This window comes from Gossypium hirsutum, chromosome D13, assembly GCF_007990345.1.
Source record: "Gossypium hirsutum isolate 1008001.06 chromosome D13, Gossypium_hirsutum_v2.1, whole genome shotgun sequence".
NCBI classification, from domain to species: Eukaryota; Viridiplantae; Streptophyta; class Magnoliopsida; order Malvales; family Malvaceae; genus Gossypium; species Gossypium hirsutum.
Window position 1 is genome coordinate 7233788 of NC_053449.1, and position 21410 is coordinate 7255197.

At 32.3% G+C, this 21410-nt stretch overlaps 3 protein-coding genes across 4 annotated transcripts; all 3 read right to left on the reverse strand.

Moving 5' to 3' along the window:
* Positions 1-527: 527 nt before the first annotated feature.
* LOC107918707 (7-deoxyloganetin glucosyltransferase) lies at positions 528-2930 on the reverse strand. Its single transcript, XM_016848291.2, has 2 exons — positions 2323-2930; positions 528-1676 (listed from the first exon to the last, which is right to left on the reverse strand). Exons 1-2 carry the CDS (start codon positions 2831-2833, stop codon positions 739-741), a joined length of 1449 nt encoding a protein of 482 aa, XP_016703780.2. The 5' UTR covers positions 2834-2930; the 3' UTR covers positions 528-738.
* Positions 2931-12833: 9903 nt separating this feature from the next.
* Positions 12834-17222, reverse strand: LOC107918442 (uncharacterized). Of its 2 annotated transcripts, none has more exons than XM_041110156.1 (5): positions 16109-17222; positions 14753-15473; positions 14598-14677; positions 13976-14053; positions 12834-13548 (listed from the first exon to the last, which is right to left on the reverse strand). In XM_041110156.1, the coding sequence occupies exons 3-5, from the start codon at positions 14670-14672 to the stop codon at positions 13357-13359; spliced, it is 345 nt and encodes a 114-aa protein (XP_040966090.1). In that variant the 5' UTR covers positions 14673-14677; positions 14753-15473; positions 16109-17222; the 3' UTR covers positions 12834-13356. The 2 variants fall into 2 exon arrangements, with proteins under 2 accessions (XP_040966090.1, XP_016703496.1); XM_016848007.2 differs by having other exon boundaries at positions 15232-15473; positions 16109-17218.
* On the reverse strand, positions 14823-15489 carry LOC107919401 (protein FLX-like 2). Its single transcript, XM_016848874.2, has 2 exons — positions 15193-15489; positions 14823-14873 (listed from the first exon to the last, which is right to left on the reverse strand). Exons 1-2 carry the CDS (start codon positions 15487-15489, stop codon positions 14823-14825), a joined length of 348 nt encoding a protein of 115 aa, XP_016704363.2.
* Positions 17223-21410: the final 4188 nt, after the last annotated feature.

A 21410-nucleotide genomic window follows, 5' to 3' on the forward strand; every position in this document is an offset into this window, starting at 1 on the left:
CAATGTAACAAAGGCATGAAACTGGGGATAAAAAAAAGTACTGACCTTATCCATGAAAAAAGGGCCAACCCATTTAAGAAAAACAACAACTAATAACCCTAGAATGGTAAGTAAAATTTTCAACTTTTCCTCTCTCATTATCATTGTCATCATCATTGAAAGTGATTGAATTTTCAGAACAAGAGCTGAAATTTCTCCTATTTGGTTAGTGAGAAAATTAGAGAAGTGAATCAATAAATGGGTAGATGAATTGAAAAGCAAAGAAGGGTATCAAATATACCAAAAGTAAGCAAACCTAAACCAAACAAATCAACTTTTGATTTTCCTTGTTTTTTATTAATTAAAAAAATAAAACTCTAAAATGGGATACAATAATGGGTCACAACGGTGAGTACTCTTTTTACAACTGTGAGGAGTAAGAGGAAAGGGAGAGGTGGTGGGGGTTGGAACAATGAGGAGTAAGAGGAGGGCGACGGCGATGGGGGTTGGACACAACGGCGACAGTAGTTAGAGGGGAAGAGAGAAAGAGGAGAAGAAAGAAAATTGAAACAAAATGAAAAAAAATGTTAAACAATTTAGTTTATAGATGGCATCACCAGGTACTTGTATGGCACGCCAAATAGGTTACTTAGTTGACCTACGACTAACTCACATTTTTCGTTAAAATTTGAGTGTGTGAATCTAAAAAAATAATAATTAATAACTCCACAATTATTATTATTATTTAAATAAAGTTGATCATTCATGTCCTTCGAGCAAGACTTCATTAATCAACCTATCCAGATTCAACAAGGACGGTCCATCCAAACACGCAGCTTTTTCAGCTTTTCTCTTCCATTCCATGGCGTTTTCCCTCATCTCCTCCCCTTTCCTTCCTTCCATCAACTCCCTCACCAGCTTCTCCACTTTCTCCCTCTTCACATTGTTGTCGATTTCCATGCCGATACCCCATTCATTACAAGCGAACCAACAATTCGTTTGTTGCTCCGCGAAGAACGGCCAAGAAACCATCGCCACCCCACTCGAAATGCTTTCCACAGTCGAATTCCACCCGCTGTGCGTCAAGAACCCGGCCACGGCGCTATGGTTCAGTACTTCCTCTTGCGGGCACCAGCTCGCCATGAAACACCGGTCTTTAGTTTCCTCGATAAACTCTGGCGGCAAAATGGCCGAATCCCCCCGTACCAAATCGGGTCTAATGATCCACAAAAAAGGTTTTTTACTATTAGCCAAACCCCAAGCGAATTCAACCATTTGATTCGCCGTCATCACCGTGATGCTCCCGAAATTAACGTAAACGACCGATTTGGGTTCTTTTAAATCTAGCCATTGAAAACATCGAGGCTCTTCTTTCCACAGGTTGGACCCCATGGAGCTTAAAGGTGACGACGGTGGGATGTGGTTGAGGAGCAAGTGAAGGGGTCCAATGGTGTAAAATTTAGGGAAGATGGAGGAGAGAGCTTTGACGACATCATGTTCCAATTCATCGAAGGTGTTTACGATAATGGCGGAAGCTTTGGCAGCTCTGTCGCACTCCGTCGCAAAGAAATTCAACATTATATCGTCTGGATCCGTTGTTCGAACAAAGCTTGGAAGGTCCCTTATGCGGATGTTTTTCATGCCCGGGATCCAGTCGATGACGGTATCCAAATACCCGTTTGTCATATAGGATTCATCTGCCCAATGATGAAGAAATTGTTAGGGGTCAAATTTAGAGTTCGGTCCTTTTACTATGCCAATATTCGAGATTTACACCTGGGTATAATTTTGTTTTTATTTTATTTTTATAGTATTATTAATTAGTTGAAATTATTAACACCATCATTTCACTTAAAATACTGATGTGGAATACTTTTAAAAATGAATGCTTAAGGATGCATTTTTAGAAGAAAAATAATTAATTTTTTTTTATTTTTATTTGTCACGATTTTAGTTGCTAAAAGTGATTAAGTGAATTTTTGTCACTATTATTCTGCCACAAAATTAATGCCATATGAAAATTGAGTGAATCAATAAACTGATAATAAATATGCATAAAGATAAAAGGATTAAAGGTTTTTTTATTAAAAATATTAGAAATAATGTAAAGAAAAAATTCAAATTTCAGCCTAAAACATGCTTACATCTTTTAAAACATTTTACTCAAGAAAACTTTAATCAAGTAAAAATATAATTTTTTTAATAATATGGACTAACTAATAAGAATAAATCAAATATCTGGAAATTAAACTATAAGGATTAAATCTTAAATTTATAGCATAGTAGAGGGACAAAAGTCAATTTTAACCAAAAGAGTTTGAAAGAAAAACCAGAGTTTTGTACCTTTCAATGGTGTAAAACCCTCATCAATAAGCCGTCGGTAATGGCAATAAGCCAAGAAACCACAAGCACTGGGTGTCCAAAGCAACACACTGGGAATCCCTAACTCTTTAGCCGCCTCAAGAGTGAACGACATGCTCCCATCGGCGACGATACAAGTGACCGGCGGGACACCGGAATTAGCATTTAGCTCAACAAGGAGTCGGCGAAAGGGAGCCAAACAATGCTTGCTAGTTGAGTCAGAAAGCGCGGGGATGTCTTGCGTGGCGTCGATGTCCGGCGGAGGAAGGCCGTCGGGGATTGTCTCGAACCGGAAGTCAGGCAAGCCGTCGAGGGCGTGGGGGCCCCTGGATTTGAGCAAGCGTTTGTGGTTGTACTCGGTGTTGACGAAAGTGATGTGGAAGCCTTTGAAATGGAGGAGTTTGGCCACTTTGAGCATCGGGTTTACGTGACCTTGTGCCGGGTAGGGGATGCATACTGCATGGGGATTGTTGGGTAATGAAATGGGTGCCATATTTTATCTCTTTCTTCCTTGGTGTGCCTTACAACAATGGTGGAAATCCTATCTTTAAAGGAAGCACCAAGTGTTTGAGCCATATATTTTAGTACATGAAATTATTTATAGGGTTAATTCAACTATTTTGTCCTCAAACTATGAGTCAAATTTTAAATTGACCCCAAAATTTAGATCATTCCAATTGAATTTCAGACTAAAGTATCATTCTAATTATGTTCAACAATCATCTTAGCCTTAATTGTCAACTTGGAGTTGGCTTGGTTCATCTCTTAATAATGTATGAATTAATAAATATGTTTATACATATTAGATTCAAGCTGATATTCAGATCTAATAGGTAGATTGCCAAAAACGTTTGATTGAAATGATTGTTTGGTTTGAAGATTCAATTGGATTGTTTAAATTTTAGGAACCAATGTAAAAAATGATTTATGGTTTGGAGATGTTTAATACACGTAGGTTGTTGATACTTACGATTGTTGTTTTTGAATGAATCATTAGTTAATGGAAATGCTTGATGGAAGTGGCTCTATTGTACAAGCCCATTTTGCTCGGGCCCAACAAAAATAAATAAATAAATAAATAAACACACAGTCCATTTACAACAATGGGCCCAAACATTAAAAAAATATGGCCCAAACCCAATAAAAAACTAGGGTTTCAGAACCCTAGTCCCTCCTATGTACGCCGCATCCATCTGCTGCCACCACCTGCTTCTGACACTTGCGCCACCTGCTCCGCCTAATACCGCCTGCAAAGAAAGAGCAAACACGTAACCAAGCACAAGAAAACAACAAGGAAGAGACAAGGAAAATATAAGTAGAAAACAAAAAAAAATATTTTGTATTTCGGCTATAAAAGCCATAATCGAACGCTTGTAAGTAGGTTCCCCTTTTTTACGAACATTAAATAAAAAACAAAAATAGAGCAGATTTGAGAGGTTTTTTACTTTCTTGTTCGAATCCTTTTTATTTTTCCATTTTTTTTATTTTTTTTACATACTAAATAATAAAATAAAAGGAGGAAAGGGGCTTACCGGAGATACCTCGCAATCGCGCCGTCGGTAGGTGGTTCTCTGTCGTTGGCCCGGATCCGAAAAGGAGGATTATGAGCCTCTGTCTCGGCGCTTATGGGGGTTCAAAGACCCAATTTTTCAAATCGCCCGAAAGCTGGGCTTTAAAAGCCCTTCGTCGTGCTTCGTTGGCCGTCGGTTTAGTGGCGGTGCGGCGGACGGATGAACGGCGGTGAGAAGCCGAATTGTCAGAGGGCATTGGGGCTTGAGGGGGTTCTCTGTTTTTTTTATTATTTTAAAGCTGATTTGAATGAAATTTAGGGTTTTTTTAGTTTTTATAAATATTTGAAACGGCGTCGTTTGGACCATGGTTACCAGCGCCAAAACGGCATCGTTTGGCTCCTTGACCCGTGCGCGCGACCCGACCCAGCTAGGGGATCCGGGCGTTTTTGAGCTAAGGGTCTATTTACCCTTTTAGCCTTCCGTATTTCTCCCATTTTATAATTTGGTCCCTTTTGTTAGATTCCTTTTGTTTTTTAATTTTGCCTTAGAATTTTATTTTGATTTCATTTGAGTCCCGTGTAAAGCTCTGCGTTTTGGAGGGAGGGGATATTTTCCCATTTAGTCCCTCTTTGTTATTCGCGCACTCTATTCGGTCCTTTTCTTTTAATTTATTTACGAATTTGTCCCTAATTTCTATTTTAAGTTCAAATTAGTCCTTTTTTATTATTTTTATTAAATTAATTAATTTTAATCATTATTATTACTCCTATTACCATTGTTTTTACTATTACTCATATTATTATTTTTATTCTTACTATTATTATTATTATTATTATTATTATCATCATCATCATCATTATTAGTTACTGATTTGTACCTTTTTTAATTTTAGATTTAATTATATATATATCTTTGATTTACATATATATATACATACTTATATATCTTTTTATATTTTTATAATTTTATTCATTTTCTCAATTCATTTGTCTATTTACGTTTATTATTATTATTATTTATTTTCTTTTTAGAATGTTTTAATATTATTTGTTTGTATATTTGTTTTGTATATTATGGATTTGTCCTTTTTATTTATCTTATTTTTGCTATTGCTGTTCGTATTATCTATACACCATCGTATTCATTATTGTTTTGCTATGTATATCAACAATGTCATCCGTTTTCGCATTCTTTTTATCACAACATCGTGTCTCATTTTACTTAATATGTCAAATTTTTTTCTAAATAAATGGCATTTCGTATGTTTAGATTCGAGAAGGTCGTACCCTAACTTACTGGGTTTCGATTTTCATGATGAATCTAAATACACGAGTCTTTTTCCAAACCTAAACTTTAAACAATCTCGAAAATTAAGAAAAGATCTAGTCCTAACTTACTGGGCCTGATCCCTTTTTTAATCCAAGATAGCTAAATATCTTTTAAATAAGTAAAATTTCTATATTCATTCGCGCATCGGGAATTCAAGACATTGTGTCCTAACTTATTGGATATAATTCTCTTTCTCGATTAACGTAAAATATGCTCTTTTCTCGCAAATTTTCAACATTTCAATAAAGGACCGTATTTTAAATTTCTTTAAAGTTTTCAATCTTCGACACTAAGACATTAATTAATCAACTAGCTAGGTACCAATTTTGGGCATTACGAGGGTGCTAATCTTTCCTCTACATAACCGACTCCCGAACTCATTTTTCTGAATTTCGTGGACTAAAATCGTTGTTTTAATAAAATTAAATTGTTTATTAGAAACAATCACTTTACGAGGTGACCCGATCACACCTCATCAAAAAGGATCGGTGGCGACTTCTATTTTAATTTTCATTTTCAAAATCCAAGTCGACTCCGTTTTATCAAAAAAAATGGTGTCAACATCTATGACTTGGCATTGCGAAAAACTGTGTAAACAAAAACAAAAAGAACACCAATATTTCTTTATGCAGTCCTTATGTATGTGGAGCATAACTCAGTGAGTAATTGCTCTATCTTTAATCTATAATAAAACAAGTGGATCACATTATAACTTCCCAAATGTAGAGATATCACTCTTGTACCTAAAAACCACTCACCTTAAAATCCTCCCACTGAGAATTGAATTTAAGCAATAAATACTAAAGGTTTACAATTCAATTTGTACATTGACACAAAACAGTTTCTCAATGAACAAATTTAGTTCTATCAATATGCTCACATACATGACCTAGACAAGCCTCTTAACATATATCAATCCCGGCTTGCTAACATAGTAATTGAATGTATACAAAACAACTCCTTGAAAATAATAAAAGCATAATTTGATGAAGATATGACCTTCCTCAACATTACAATCTTGACCAATTCTCCACAAAACTAGGGTTGTCTTAATTCACTTGAACCTAATCCAGTCTTTAATAGCCACATATTGGTTTCCATAGATAAACTACAATATCTTCAAAATATAAGCACAATAACTAGTCCAAAAAATTTGCTTCATTAGATTGCAGTGAACATTGTTGAGTGCCACTCTATTCATTGCAACACGCCTTTCGTCAATATAAGGAATTAGCAAAATTCAACAATTCAAAATCTTTTTTCTAATAACAATTTATATAAAAAAAGAAAAAAGAAAAAATAAATTTACGTGTTTACAACTAAAGTATTAAAATCAAAATTATACCTTAAAATCGCATAAATTGTGATATATGTAAGTTTGTCTTCTTGTACTGTGCATATTAAAGAATTTATGTACTTTTTCATTTCTAAAAAAATGTATTGATTGTTTAAAGGTTTTAATAATATGATAATTTGAGTATGAAATCCAAAAACACTAAAAAAACATGTTGTTTTAAAGAATAAGAGATATATGATAAAAAATTAAAGTTGATTTCTAATCCAAAAATCAACGTTCACAAGTTTTTACAATCATTATTAAAAAAATAAAAAAATATTGTCCACAATGCTTCTTAATACACAATACCTTATTTAATTTTGATACCTTTATATATTTATTTTGCTTAAAGAGATCGAATCCAAATTATGATCAAATGTTCACCAGGATTTAATTAAAATTTAGGTAAATTTAAAATTAGATTCATTAAATACGTAAATTATCTAGTTAGTCACCCGATTTTTAGGGTGTTTTTATTTTGATCACCCAAAATGAAATCATTGTAGTTTTGTCACTCAACTTTTAATATGCTTTTATTTTAATCATCAAACCGTTAAATCTCTAATGGCGGTTAACTGTACACGTTACATGTAACAATCCGTTTTTCAGTGGTGTTGAAAATAGTAGTTTCGAAACCACAAATCCGACGAGTAAGTTCGTAAATATTAGAGTCAATTATGATATTATATTGAATTTTGGTTTGATAATTTTTGGTAATTGAATGAATATTTAAGTACAAGTTGGTTGTCCCTAAAGTCAAGTGGTTTTGAAAAATGATGTTTCGGGACTTCATTTCTGTAAATTGAGCTCGTAAATATTTTTATTAAATATTTACGGAGTGATTATATAGGTATATTAAAATTTAGTTAGAAAATTTTAACGTTTAGATAGATAATTAAGTAAAAAAGACTAAATTGTAAAAATCACAAAAACCAATCGTTATTAGTTTAAAAGGGTTAATTGATTACAAAAACATAATTGAATGGATTTATATGATAATTTAACCATACTTAAAATGTTGGACGGTATGTATATATGCTTTAGTTTAAAAATATGTAAATTAATGGCATTTTGGTAATTAAATAAAAAGATAAAGTAAGATAAAATAATAAAATAAATATCATCTTCATTTTTCATTGTGGATGACCGAAACTCCATTATTGGGTTTGAAGATTCGGCTAAGCTTCAACTTGTGCATCTAAGTCCATTTGAATTCTGTTTTTCATGATTTTTATGTTTTTAAGATCATTGCAGCTTAATTTAACTAATTCGTACCACCGCTTTCAAAACTGTTAAATATTTCTAAACTTGTCATTGAATCTTATATGTTTTGATAGAAATGGTTAGATTTGGAAGCTATGAAATATTTAAGGACTATTTGATTAAGTAAATTTTGTTAATTTTTTATTTAGGGACTAAGTTGTTAAAATAGTAAAAATTCTTGAAATTACTGTGAGATTGTGATAAATGTGGGATAAATAGGGATTATATAAAATTCAGCTAGCATTGAATTGGTTAAATGGTGATCAATTTAAAAGTTTCGGGTTTAGGGACTAAATTGAATAAAAGTATAAAGTTTAGGGGTACTTTTTAAATTTATATTAAAAGGGCTTATACATTTAAGTGTAAATGTTTGAAATGTTTGAATGGATTAATTGAATGAAAACTATTTTTTAGATCAAGAAATAGACAAACGGACTCGAATCGTGGAAAAGTTAAATTAATGGATTATTCGTCGGCCTTCTTTTCGCAATCGTTTTTGTCTAGGTAAGTTCGTTCTTCTTTCTATAGTTACAAATTGTTGTTAACTATGGTTAATTATATATATTGTTAAAATGGAAATCAGAGTAGTTAGTATTAAATTGAATTTTGCGATAATTCTGATAGATCGAGTAAAAGTCTCATACATGATATTTCTAAATGATTCCCGTTCTGGATCGAACTCCAACATTTGTTACGGACTTGGATATACATGTGACACAAATTTAGCCAGGACTGGTAATCCGTTGTCATTTTAAAGGTTTAGCCTGGACTGGTAACCTTACATGTATACATAGCCCTGGCCAGACTATTTTCTGTGTTGTTACTGGTGTAGCCCAGATGGGTAACTTGACACATATATTTCTGTATCTAATTGGCTCATATGAGCATCATCTATTTCCTGGACTTATGTATTAAGTTCTTTTACAAAGTTTCATCGGAAAAACAAATATTGTGCAATGATAAATTGTTTCATTAAAATGGATAAAAAATACGAATTCTAAATATCCGTATATTGTTGTTTACTGACTTGGAATTGTTGTGTTAAGGTTAACACTTTGAAATGGCTATACGAAATGATTATATGAATTGGTTATACGAAATGGTTATGTGAAATGATTAAAAGAATTGGTTATATGAATAAGTTATACGAGAACAAATAAACGAAATACCTATATGAAGCGGTTATATAGAAATAATTATATGAAGTGTTATATGAAATGTTTATATGGATAGATATGTAAGAAGGGACATTTGAAATGAACACTTAAAATGGAAATGTGAATTGTTAAATGAATAAATGTTGAATGAATGGTGTATCATATGTGTTTACTTGTATATTTTTTATGACATGATAAAGTTATAAGTTTCGTATATGTGAACTCACTAACCTTGTGAGACTTGTGATATGTATAGGTTAATAATGAACTGATGACCTTATTTATAAATTTTAATTGCAACAATGTTTAAGTTACAGCCTTTACGGCAAGTTAAAGTTTAAGTTTAATACGTTCTTACTAAGCAAATATTTGCTTACATCCGTTGTGTTGTTTTTCCCGTAGATCGTCGAAAGTTTCTGTCGGTTGGAAGTTCAAGTCAGAGCTCACACTATCCCTTTATCGACTTGCTATAAATTGTGATTGATTTAGGTTATAAGTGGCATGTACTAGGAATTCAAATTCACATGTTATTAGACATGTTGTTCCATGCTTTTTGTTATGTGATGTTGTGGTTGTGTTTATTTGGCTCTTTTTGTATGTTTTAACTATATGTATATATGTGGTAAGATTCATACCTTTCCAAGTTTGGTTTTGATTGTGGTTTAAAGTTATGAAATGCTTGATAGATACATGTTTTGTGTTTTGGGAAATGATGTATGTGATTTGGATTTTAAATGTTTGAATTGTGGTAGTAATGAGGGTACATTGATTAAGCACTTAGGTTCAATGTTTTTAGTATGTTTTTGACATGTTTGAATGTGTTTTGAATTCGTGGAAATGGTTGGAAATGGTTGGGTTTGATACCTAAGAAATGGTGTTTGAAATTACTTGTTTTTGAAGTCATTTTGGTTGCACATGGCCTGGGACACAGTTTGCCACATGGCAGTGTACCTCACACGGCCTCCTCACATGGCCGTGTGCCTTATTGATTTTTAGGTACAGGTCTTTCCACACGGTATCAGGCTATTCACGGCTCTGGAGACACAGTCGTGTGCCCCTAACTTCGAACTGTACACGGTTTAGCCACACGACCTGGGCTCTGTTACATGACCATGTGATCCTTGTTTTCAAATTTTTCCACATTTTTCTATTTTGTTTTAGATTAATTCATGTTTGTTTCCAAACTACTTTTAAGGTCTGTGGACCCGATTTAAGTTCCATTTTCACATATATGCTATGAATAATGATTGTCTATTGATTTATGATAATTAAAATTGAGCTCTGAATTGTTTTGATTTATAATTGAACTAAAATTTTGGAAATGCTGCAAATTAATCCTAGTTAAATTCTGGATGGTATTTGAGCATACATAAGCCCGTATATGATCTGAGAAATGATGTATTTGTTAATCATAAATTGAATTGATTATGTTTGTATGATTTTTGTTAAATTTGAGCAATAATTATGCATTTATGAAGTATTCTATGTTTATTTTTGGATAATCAATGTGATTTGAATGTGTTCTATTCCGGTTATGTCTGTAGCATTCTAAAAACTCGAGTCTAATGACCGAATCGGGTTATGGGTGTTACATTATATCATGTTTTCGCTTTTATTTTGGTCACCTAACTTTTAGGTCGTTTTCATTTTGATCACCATAAAAAAAATCCTTTTTTAAAGTATTGATTGGGGTAAAAAAATAAGGATTAAAGTGAAAAAAAGGTAGAAACTAAAATAATGTATTAAAAAAGTTTAAATTGTACTTGTTTATCACATTGCCAAAAATTCTAATTTTTTTTTTCAATATTGAAATTTAAATTTCAAAATATAAAAATAAATTAAATAAATTGTTGAAATTTTTTGTCAGTTGATAATATTAATCGATTGGTTACTGTAATATTGAAATATCTCCTTCTAAATTTTAAAATTTTATTTTCTGTTTCCATATTATTCTTAATTAAATAAACTCGATAACTCATATTTAATAATTTTTTGCGAAACTTAAATTTATTATATAATCTCGAATATTCCATATTAAGCTAAAAACAAAGAAAAATTATTGCAATTAATTGAATTAATTGCTTGTTTTTCGTTTGAGTAAAGAAGTGATAAGAAAATTTTGAGTTTTATTTGGCATGAAATATAAAATTAATTAATTTGATTAATTGCAAGGGATAAAAAATTTCAATAACTCATTTAATTGATTTTAATGTTTTGAAATTTAAAATTTTAATATTGAAAAAAATATATTTAGAACTTTCAGCAATGGGGTAAAAAAGTACAATTTGACCATTTTAAAACATTATTTTAGTTCCTACCATTTTTTACTTTAATCCTTAATGTTTTTTTTACCTCGATCAATATTATAAAAATGATATTTTTGGGTGACCAAAATGAAATTGTGAACATGAAGTGGTGTGTACAAGTTAACTACCATTAGAGATTTAATAGTAGGGTGATTAAAATGAAAGCGCCCTAGAAGTTGAGTGACGAAATTGCAAAAATTTCATTTTGGGTGACCAAAATGAAAACTCCTTAAAAGTTGAGTGACCAACTAGATAGTTTACCTTAAATTATATTAGTACAAAAATTGTGAATATTGATATAAATTTTAATTTATATTAACCGGTAATTTGAACGAATATGCTTAGTATTTAAAATCTATAAGAATACATACAATTAAAACATATAAACTGAGTCAACTATTAAAATAATATATAATAATATGATCAATTTAAAAGAAAGTTGTGAATTAGAAATGAAATTACCTACTAAAGGAAAGATCAATTACAAAATTTATCAAATATACAACATATACACAATACTTAAAATTATCTATAGCCCTTTTTTTTTTGAAATTAAACAAATTAGATTTTATTAATAAATAAAACAAAGCCCAAGACCAGTTCATTGGGCAAAACAACGGTTACAGCTCAGTCCGATCAAGAAGCTTAGTCTGGGTAAGAAAAAATCCGGTCAAAATATGAACTGTCGTGCTCAAGAAGCTTCTAAGCCACCCAACCAGACCTCAATCGATTACGGGCCAGTTCTTCATTGCTTTTGAGAAGTGCTTGAGAAGTACTTTTCAGAAGTACTTTTCAGAAGTGCTTTTGAGAAGTACTTTTGAGAAATTTGAGTGTTTGGCATTGCTGTCAAAAAGTGCTTTTGAAGAATAAAATGTCCATTTTAGACATGAGATTATAAAGTAACAAATATGTATTTAAATAATGTTCAAATTAGTTAATATTATGATATTTTAGCAAAAATATAAAAAAATAATTTATTATAACTTATTGTTAATATTTTAATATATAATATTAATTTTAAATATTTCTAAGTAATTAATATTAATTATTTATAAATTTTAATTAGAATATATAAACTATATTTAAATATTTAAATATAAAAATTAAATATTTGTAATTAGATATTGACACGATTGTATTATTATAAAAATTATTTTTTATTTTTAATTAATGCTTTTAACACATTTGTATTATTTTATTTTAAAATGTATTTGAATATATAACTCATATCATAACATAGAAAACATAAACCTAACGAATTAAAATATTACATATATTTGGATTAAAATTTTAAAAAGGGATAATATTTATATACCAAATGTAAATACTAAAAATTTGTCAATAGCATTTACAATTTAAAGTGAATTCATTAAACTAGATGCTATATTTGATAAGCATATGAAAATGATTTGGTTATATTCAATAAATGATTTGGTTAATACAATACTTATATTTGATAAGCATATGAAAATGATTTGGTTAATACAATACTTATATTTGATAAGCATATGAAAATGAAAGTCGAGACTGTCTAATGAAGAACGCAAAAAAAAAAAAAAAAATCATGGAAAGAAGATTGTTAGGATGAAAATGTTACTTAAAAATTATATTGGTAATTTCTTAAATTTTATGGAGTCGCAACTCTAGACATAACATACCACTTTATGATGGAAGAAATCAAACTTATAGGACTCACAAATGACAGATCTTCCATTTTACTCTAAAAAGTGTAGACCACTACATTTACCCAACTTACCAACTAGGCAGGGTTCAAATCCCTGTAGTTTCCACCTACCTAATCAGTACCAATACACCCTACAAAATCATATTAGAGACTGCACAAACTACTTGTCCAAAACACACTAATTTACAGGTTGTTTATTCAACACCCAGGTCCAATAGCAAAAAACTGACATCATATTTATAAGAACATATGTAAGCACTAAAAGACACCAAAGCTCCAACATTTGGAAACCATATATTGCTCTCTTTTTTCCTTAAGAGACGTGAATTTCTCCACTGGCATGTACCTCTTTTACCGTTTTCTTGTACTCATCATCTTCTTCGTCTTCTTCTGCATCTTCTTCCTTTGCATCCCCATCTTCTTCTCCACCCTAGCCAAAGCCTTCGATAGGCCGTGATACTCTAGGGGCAACTTTGGCCTCTTCAACTATTTTCATGATTTCATCAACACTTTGGAGGGAGAACGTCGGATTTTCTTTCAGATCTATGTCTTCAGTACCACAAGCATAAAATAGTTTGAAACAAGCACAATATTCCAACAAAGTGTTGTGTTCTGTCGCTTGCTGCTCAAATGTTGTAAATCAAATATTGATTAATTAGAAAAAGTTCAAAATGAAGCATGTATCTCTCAGTCATAATGTAGAAGAGAAACAATAACATATTCTATGAGTCTACTAATTGTAGAGGTGACTAGTAGAATTAGCTTATAAGGTTAAGCATGTAATTATGGAGTTTGTTCAAGCATGATCAATCATGTAGCAGGGGATTTGATTCTCTAACAGCTTTAGGCATAAGGAAGATAACACAATTTACACAAACACTAAAATGAGTGATGAAGAAAGCCAAAGTTTTCTCAAGTTGATGTGGTAGATTCACACCTTTAAATAAGAAAGTATTAGCATGTGGAAAATGGCCAGAAAATGAGCACAATAAAAGATTATTAAAAAGAAAAAAATGAAAAACAGGTAATAGCAGGATGAATAAACTTACAATTGGTCCATTCTTCAAAGCATGTTCTTTGGCAAACGTGCAAGCTTGCTTCACAGCAAGAGCATCCATTCCATCCACCTAGAAGATATGAAAAACATAACAAATAGAATTGAAGTTAAAAAATACATCAATGCCTACCGTCTGGAGAAAAGGAATTTTAAGCATGCATTCTCCTAAGACATGTTTTGTCAAAAAAAAAAAATTACGCTTCTTAAGCTGACCAGAGAGGTTGTTGCTTTAAAGTTCTGCTAGAAGGCATTCTTTTTGCATCAATGCCTTACACCTTAGAAGAAAAAAAACTTAAATATTAAGAACCGATAGTATAAGCAGGAAAAATCCCTTGAGATTCTGCTTTTCTAAAACTTCATTCAAACGTTTAGTTTTTTAAATAAAAGGATAAAAGAACAAAACAACAATATAAAACCAGCAGAAGCATCTCACATGGCCCAAAATCACAACTATTACAGTTTTTTACCATCCACTATCACTCTTACGACATCTACTAGTCATAGTCACTTCAACATCACATACATAATCCTCATTTACTTAATAATCATAATAACAATACTAAAGAACCAACAAATTACAACCACTATTTATCTCTCAGCCAACCAAGTCTCACCTTCAAACCAGGAGCATAATCCCCACGTTTGTAGTAAGGAGGACTCTTTGCGGCTCTCCACTCAGTCGTCCCCATACCATCTGTTACATGAAATAAATAAAGTCCACAAAAATTTAATAGACCAATAAAATTTCATTCCAATTCAAATTGCTCACAATGATCATTCTTGCAGACCAAAATTGCAGGCAAATCCCAAAGTGCAGAGATGTTCAAAGCCTCAAACAACTACCCTTGATTAGCAACCCCATCACCAGATAAAGCAAAGAATACAACACTCTAGGGGCAAGCATTGGTAATCAAGAGCATGCAAGCATTAAAAGAAATAAGAATATAACCAATAATTAAACAAGTCATCGTGCTAAAGTTGATACCTTGTGTAGCCTCTAGAACAATAAATACAATTGAACCTATAATCCACTTAAACTCAATGACAAAAACTTTAAGGAATATGTAGAAGATTTCATTAAATAATACTTATTATCAAAGTGATTACTCATTTGCAGTATCCTAGTCCATTTCATTTTGCTCATACAGTTTTAAAATTGAAAGAACAATCTATTATAACAATGTCCAGCTTATAACATAAAGAGAACACCGAATTCTGAGCATCAGAGTGTGCCTGCTGCAACTCTACCTTAACAGGCTCAGCTGCTGGCAGTTCTGCTTCCATCTTAGCTCTTTTATCCGCAAGGCTCGTCATTTGTTGTTCTCTTTCAGATGTTACAGCTCCTATCTGAGCATGCAAGATCTGCAACTCATGCTGTGCAGCAGCAAGTTCCTGTCTCAATGTCCCATTGGTAGCAGCAGTTCTCTGGTTTTCTGTACCAAGTCTCTGCATTTCCACATGCTGTGCAGCAAGCTTTTGTTCCATGATTTCTGGAGGTGGCAACATTTAGATAAGCAACTACAAAGAGCTATCTGTCTAATGGCAATATCACTTAACTGAATTAATCATACTTTTTTTCCTACTAAAATTAAAAAAAATCCAAAAAATACAATAATTTTTCGTGCATAAGAAAGAAAGTATGTTTCATTCATTCAAAAATAACAATAATTGTTAAATATTCGGAGATTCATTGCAAAATCCAACCATCGAATGTAATTTTATGATCATTTATATAATTAATTTTTGGTATCGAAATATCAACAATAGATTGGAGAGCTTGAATTCGAGTAATTAGTAATGTTTCTTATTGTAAAGCTAAACCCTAGAAACAATTAAAAAGAACATCATCAGAACTTTTAAATACAAAAGATATAGAAAGTTCAGCAACGATATGGAATTTGGATACAAATTTTGATTTAGTCTATATTTCTTCTCTTCTTATCAACTAAAATAGTTTGGAAGAGTTACAAAGCGAGCAAAAGAGGCACAAAACAAAAGAGGCAGAGCAAAGCAGCAGTAGAGGCACAAAGCAGTAAAGAAAAGAGGCACAAAAGCCAGAATTAAAAAGTAAATAAAAACAAAGCATAATTAATAATTAAAGAGAAGAAGAAGAAAATGAACTCACCTGCGGAAAAGGAACAAAGAACAGGAAGGAACTTTCACAGCGAAATGTGAAAAAAATGGGTATAGAACTTTCACAGCAGAGGAAAGAACGTTTTTCCAAGGGGGAGAAGACAGGTTAATTTGGTCATTTATCAGCCAAAAGCACTTCAAGCTTTTTAGATGGTGAAATTTTCAGCTTCTCCATCTGGAGAAAATCACGTTTTAGATGGTGAATTTTTTGAGAAAATGGATGCTGTTCTTCGTTCCTTTTAAGAGAAAAAGACTTTTTAACGCAAAAGTCCATTTAAAATGCAAAGAAGAACGGAGCCTACAGTTCCTGAGGGAGTTTTGACTTTTCTTCCTTTTCCGAGCACTCCTTTTTCTTTGGCCTCTTCATACAACTTCAACCATTTCTCTAAAGGCAGCTCAGTTCGGTGTTCTTACCTATCTTCGATCATTTTCTAGCAAGAACACACCATATTCGGGCACTTCACTTCTTAGGTAAATATGTTCCCCTCTCTTCAAACCTTCTGTGGCTAATGCATGTGCTACCCTATTTTCCATTCTTGGAGTATGTTTAAACCAACATCTCTGAAAGCCCCTTTTCAATTGTTGAATATCCTTTATGTATGCACCTATTTCTGATCTGTCCAACCCATTACTTTGACTCTTATTGATTACTGACAATGCATCGCCTTCAACTTCCACCACCGATAAACCTATTTCCAATCCCATTTGAACCGCCTAAACACATGCGAGAGCTTTCGCTGCAAACGCCGAAGGCATGTTATTGTTTAGCACTGTTTTAGACCCTAGAGCCCCTCAATTTGAATCCCTTATCATAATGCCTGAACAGGATCCGCTTTCTTGTTTGTTAAAAGCGACATCAAAATTTATTTTGAGATTAGGCCACTCTGGTATTCTCTACCGCTCAATCTCCGATCCCCTACCAGGTAAATTTTTCCCCATCCCATCTAGTTTTCGTATGTAATTCGTAATGAAATCTACTATTGCTTGTCATGGTTTTTGTTTTCCTTCATGCAAAAACTTGTTCCTTTCTGTCCAAATTACCCATAATGCATAGTAAAAAAGTTGACACCGCTTGGTAGAATTTTCTTTAAATATCCAGGTAAACCATTCCATGCACTCTGAACTTGTCACCAATTGTGGCGAAACAAAATTCAATCTATGTAAAAATTTCCTTTATTGTAAGACAATCACGAAATACATGCTCCCTGTTCTCTACTTCACCTACGCATTTGGGACACATTGTCGTTCAACTAATCTCTTATAATGTAGATTACTGAGAGTAGGTATAAAGTTCATGGAAATTCTCCAAATTGTAATTTTTAGTTTTGAAGGTAGTTTCAGACTCCAAAGTTTTTTTTATAAAACAACATATAGTTGCTTTAATTGTAATTAGCAATAGGGTCTATAGTACCTTGTAGAAGTAGCTTATATCTACTCCGTACAGTATACTCCCCTGATGCTTCCCCTCTTGACACCATAAAATCATCGTGCGACACCTTTTCTAGTGGAATACGTAAAATTTTGTTAGCATCGCTTTCAAAGAAGGTATTATTCACTACTTCTGTTTTCCAATCTTTGGAATTATCATCTATCAAATCTGCAACCACACTAATGCCTGGATTACTAACATTATTTTGTATATTGTAGTCTACTACCCTCGGTACCCATGCAGCATCCATCACTGGAATTTTCATTCTAGTATCTTGCCTTTAGCCGCCCATACAATCTTCTAGGTATAAGAAGGAATATTTCCCAATCTGACACTTAAAAAATCATTGTCTGGGTAATATTTAGCTTTTAGAGTATAGGCTAACAACAAATTCAAATAATTAATTAGTCTCCAACCCTGTTTTACAAGTAAAGCTAAATTAAATTTGGTTAAACATCTAAAACCCAAACCTCTATTCTCTTTTCATTCTCATAGCGATTTCCGCTCACACCAATGGATGCCCTATTTTCCATGTCCTTTTTGCCACCAAAATTTCTCCATTATACGCTCCAATTCCCTACAAAGTGACTTTGGTAGCAAAAAGCAAGCCATTGAATACGTCAGAATTCCTTATAGAAAAACTTTTATAAAAAATCTTTTTTCTGCCTTGTGAAAACTATCTAGTACTCCAATTATCGATTTTTTCTTGATATGATCCTTTAGTAATTGAAAAGACAGTCTCTTCATCCGTCCTACCATTTTTAGCAAACCCAAATACTTCTTCGAATTCATTAAGCTTCTAACATTCTGGATTTGCGAAACTATCCCCTTTGCCTTATTAGAAGTATTTGAACTATAGAACACAATTGACTTTTCATAGTTAATACTCTACCTAGAACATACTTCATACTCCCTAAGTATATCTTTTGGAATATGAGCCCTTATATCAGTAGCCTCTCCAAATAAAATGCAATCATCAACAAACATGAAATGAGAGATTTGAGGTCCCTTTCTACATACTTTAGCCTATTTTAACAAACCTTCCTTCACAACCAATATCATAAGAGACGAGAGCCCTTCATTACATATCAGAAATAGAAAAGGGCTTAACGGATCTCCCTGTCGTAGGTCTAAAAACCTCTCCAACTTTTCAATTAACTACAATTTAATACGAGACAGTAGTTATGCATTGCATAATAAGCTCTACTCATGAATTAGCAAATCTCATTTGTAGCATCATACTCCTTAAAAACAATCACTCTATTCGATCATATGTTTTACTCATGTCCAATTTCAGCGTCATAAAACCTTTATTCCCTGTTCATTTTTGCCTACAAGTGTGAAGAATTTCATAAGCTAGGAGAACATTATCCGTTATCAAACGGCTCAACACAAATGCATTTTGAGCTTCATCAATACATCATTCTAATGCTTTCTAAAAATGACTGGCAACTATCTTTGAAATCATTTTATAAAGAACTGTATAGAGACTTATCGGCATAAAATTCGTTAAATTCATCGGATGGGCTTCTTTCGGTATGAATACACTATTGGTTATACTGAGAGGTCCCAAAACCTTACCTTCATTCAAAACTCCTAAATAGAAGGAACTGACTTCTCCCTCAATGATGTGCCAAAATTTTTGAAAGAAAATGGTCGAATAACCATATGCCTTTGACGCTTTTGTTGGACCCATCCCTTTTAGAGCCAAATAAACCTCCTCATCCGTATATCTATTTGTCAACATATGATTCATGCTATATGAAATGAACTTGTCCACATTGGCTAGAATATGTTTTGTATCACCAATCCTTTTTGTAGAGAAAAGGTTTTTAAAATAATTTCGTACAATCTCTTTCATATCAAGTTCATCCATAGTTATATTCCCATCTTTATATTGCAAGATGCCAATACGATTCATACGTTTAGGTTGATAAGTAAAATTACAAAAGAAAATTGTGTTTCTATCTCCCATATTTAACCAATTCACTTGTGTCCTCTATGTTAGGAAATGTGCCCATACTATAATGAACATGTAAATGTTTTCTATTTATTTAAACAATGAATAAATAAAGTTAATTTCACATTTTACTATTATGTTTTTTTATTTCTGTCTTTTATATTTTGCATGCATAGCGAAATTGTGACAAATAAATATTATCTAATTAATTGTCTAAGTTCAAACAGAAGATAAGTGACATTGTATGAACATTTACATTGTGAGAAAGACAACTTACTTCAGTATATAATCTAAATAAGTCTGTAATCTCGTAAAATAATTGAAGTGAGCATTTGATTCAAATACTAAGAAGGATTATTATTGTAACACCCCAAATCTGACCTAGACGTTAAGGCTGGATCTGGAGATGTTACCGAAAATCGTTTGATAATTAGGATTCGTTTGTTTTTGAAAATATGTTTTAAGCTCTTATTACACAAAAATTAGGATTAGTTGAAAACATATTTCACTTAAATGATTTAGCAAAAATGTTGTTTGTTTACATTTTTCTAAATGCGTATAACTTTGCAACAGAAATTCTTAGGAAGTTGAAATTTGGAAAGCACAGTTTGTAGTTTTGAAATTCCTTATTTTGTAGAAAGATGAACATTGTTGATAAAACGTTTAAACAACATCATGAGAAAAATAGAAATAAAGTTCAAAACCAAAACAGTCCAAAATTTACTAAACTCTCAAACCTAAATTAAATTTACGGAAAGATTATTATAACCGAGCTCCCGTTGTAATGACCCACCTAAGTCTGAGGATTACCTAAAAGTGACAGGCAACAGAAAGTGAGTTTTGTAACTCAGTGTGTAACAAATCATACAGAAGTCAATTAGTTATAAATTTATATATATATATGTCAAAAACATTGTTTTCCAAAACATAACAGATATAGAAATATAATCCTACCTCCATCTGCTACACACCATCCCCGACCATACGAACACACCATATGGGGTATTATATACTCATCCAACCATACACACCACATAATGTCGGTATGACACTTCTCAGAATATTTGCAGTTGAGCTACCAGTTTATTAGGTGATTTATTGCTGTTCACAGAAGTATATGTGGTTGAGCCACCAAATATGGTAGGTTATTAAACTACCCACACTTCCTCCATATAACAAATCCCATCCCAGATGCAAATGTAGAACTAACAGATATCAGATATGCTAACGATGTACAAGGTTATAATGACATATTCAAAACATATATAACAGTTTTCAGACCATACATAACATAGTACAAGTTTTACCTGTCTTATATAATTTCAAACATATGTATTTATATCAAATTTATGCTAATAGATGCTCAGAAGTCATGTTTTATAGCTTAATTAATAACAAACCGAGCCTACGGAAGGCCTACGATCGATCCAAAAGATGTTTACGGTCATAGAGAAAAATTTAAAATTTTGGGCCCATATGCCCATATGGCCCACACGGCCTAAATGGCCAGCCAGTGTGGCCAATAGTCCAGACCGTGTGCCTCACATAGTCCAGCACATGGCCATGTTTCACACACGGCCTACCACACGATTGTGTGGCGTTGACTGTGTAATTTTTCAGCTTTTGTCATTCGCTATTTTTCGTGTTTCTTGATACACACTTGACTCAATTTCGATGCGAATCCAAAAATTTAGTATTCGAGCACCTAGAACATCAAATTTTTAGCAAATCAACCCTCAACTGCGCAACAATTAAGTGATTAACAGCTTCAATTTTCCTAAAATACTAACCTAACCACAACTGATTAACCCCTAAACAGCCAAAACAATGCTAAATTGATAGAAACGTTTACCTTCGAACGAATAGAACTTCCCCAAATCTTAAATTGTCGGTGAATTATTTGCT

What these genes read in the sequence shown, in the direction of transcription:
- LOC107918442 (XM_041110156.1), bottom strand. Translation starts at nt 14,672, where the DNA reads ATGGGGACGACTGAGTGGAGAGCCGCAAAGAGTCCTCCTTACTACAAA. An exon ending in ATTATGCTCCTGGTTTGAAG is followed by an intron (nt 14,054 to 14,597) that starts GTGAGACTTGGT and finishes CATATCTTCTAG; the next exon opens with GTGGATGGAATGGATGCTCT. An exon ending in CTTTGAAGAATGGACCAATT is followed by an intron (nt 13,549 to 13,975) that starts GTAAGTTTATTC and finishes ACATTTGAGCAG; the next exon opens with CAAGCGACAGAACACAACAC.
- LOC107918707 (XM_016848291.2), bottom strand. Translation starts at nt 2,833, where the DNA reads ATGGCACCCATTTCATTACCCAACAATCCCCATGCAGTATGCATCCCC. An exon ending in GGGTTTTACACCATTGAAAG is followed by an intron (nt 1,677 to 2,322) that starts GTACAAAACTCT and finishes ATCATTGGGCAG; the next exon opens with ATGAATCCTATATGACAAAC.
- LOC107919401 (XM_016848874.2), bottom strand. Translation starts at nt 15,489, where the DNA reads ATGTTGCCACCTCCAGAAATCATGGAACAAAAGCTTGCTGCACAGCAT. An exon ending in ACTCTGATGCTCAGAATTCG is followed by an intron (nt 14,874 to 15,192) that starts GTGTTCTCTTTA and finishes GCTTGCCCCTAG; the next exon opens with AGTGTTGTATTCTTTGCTTT.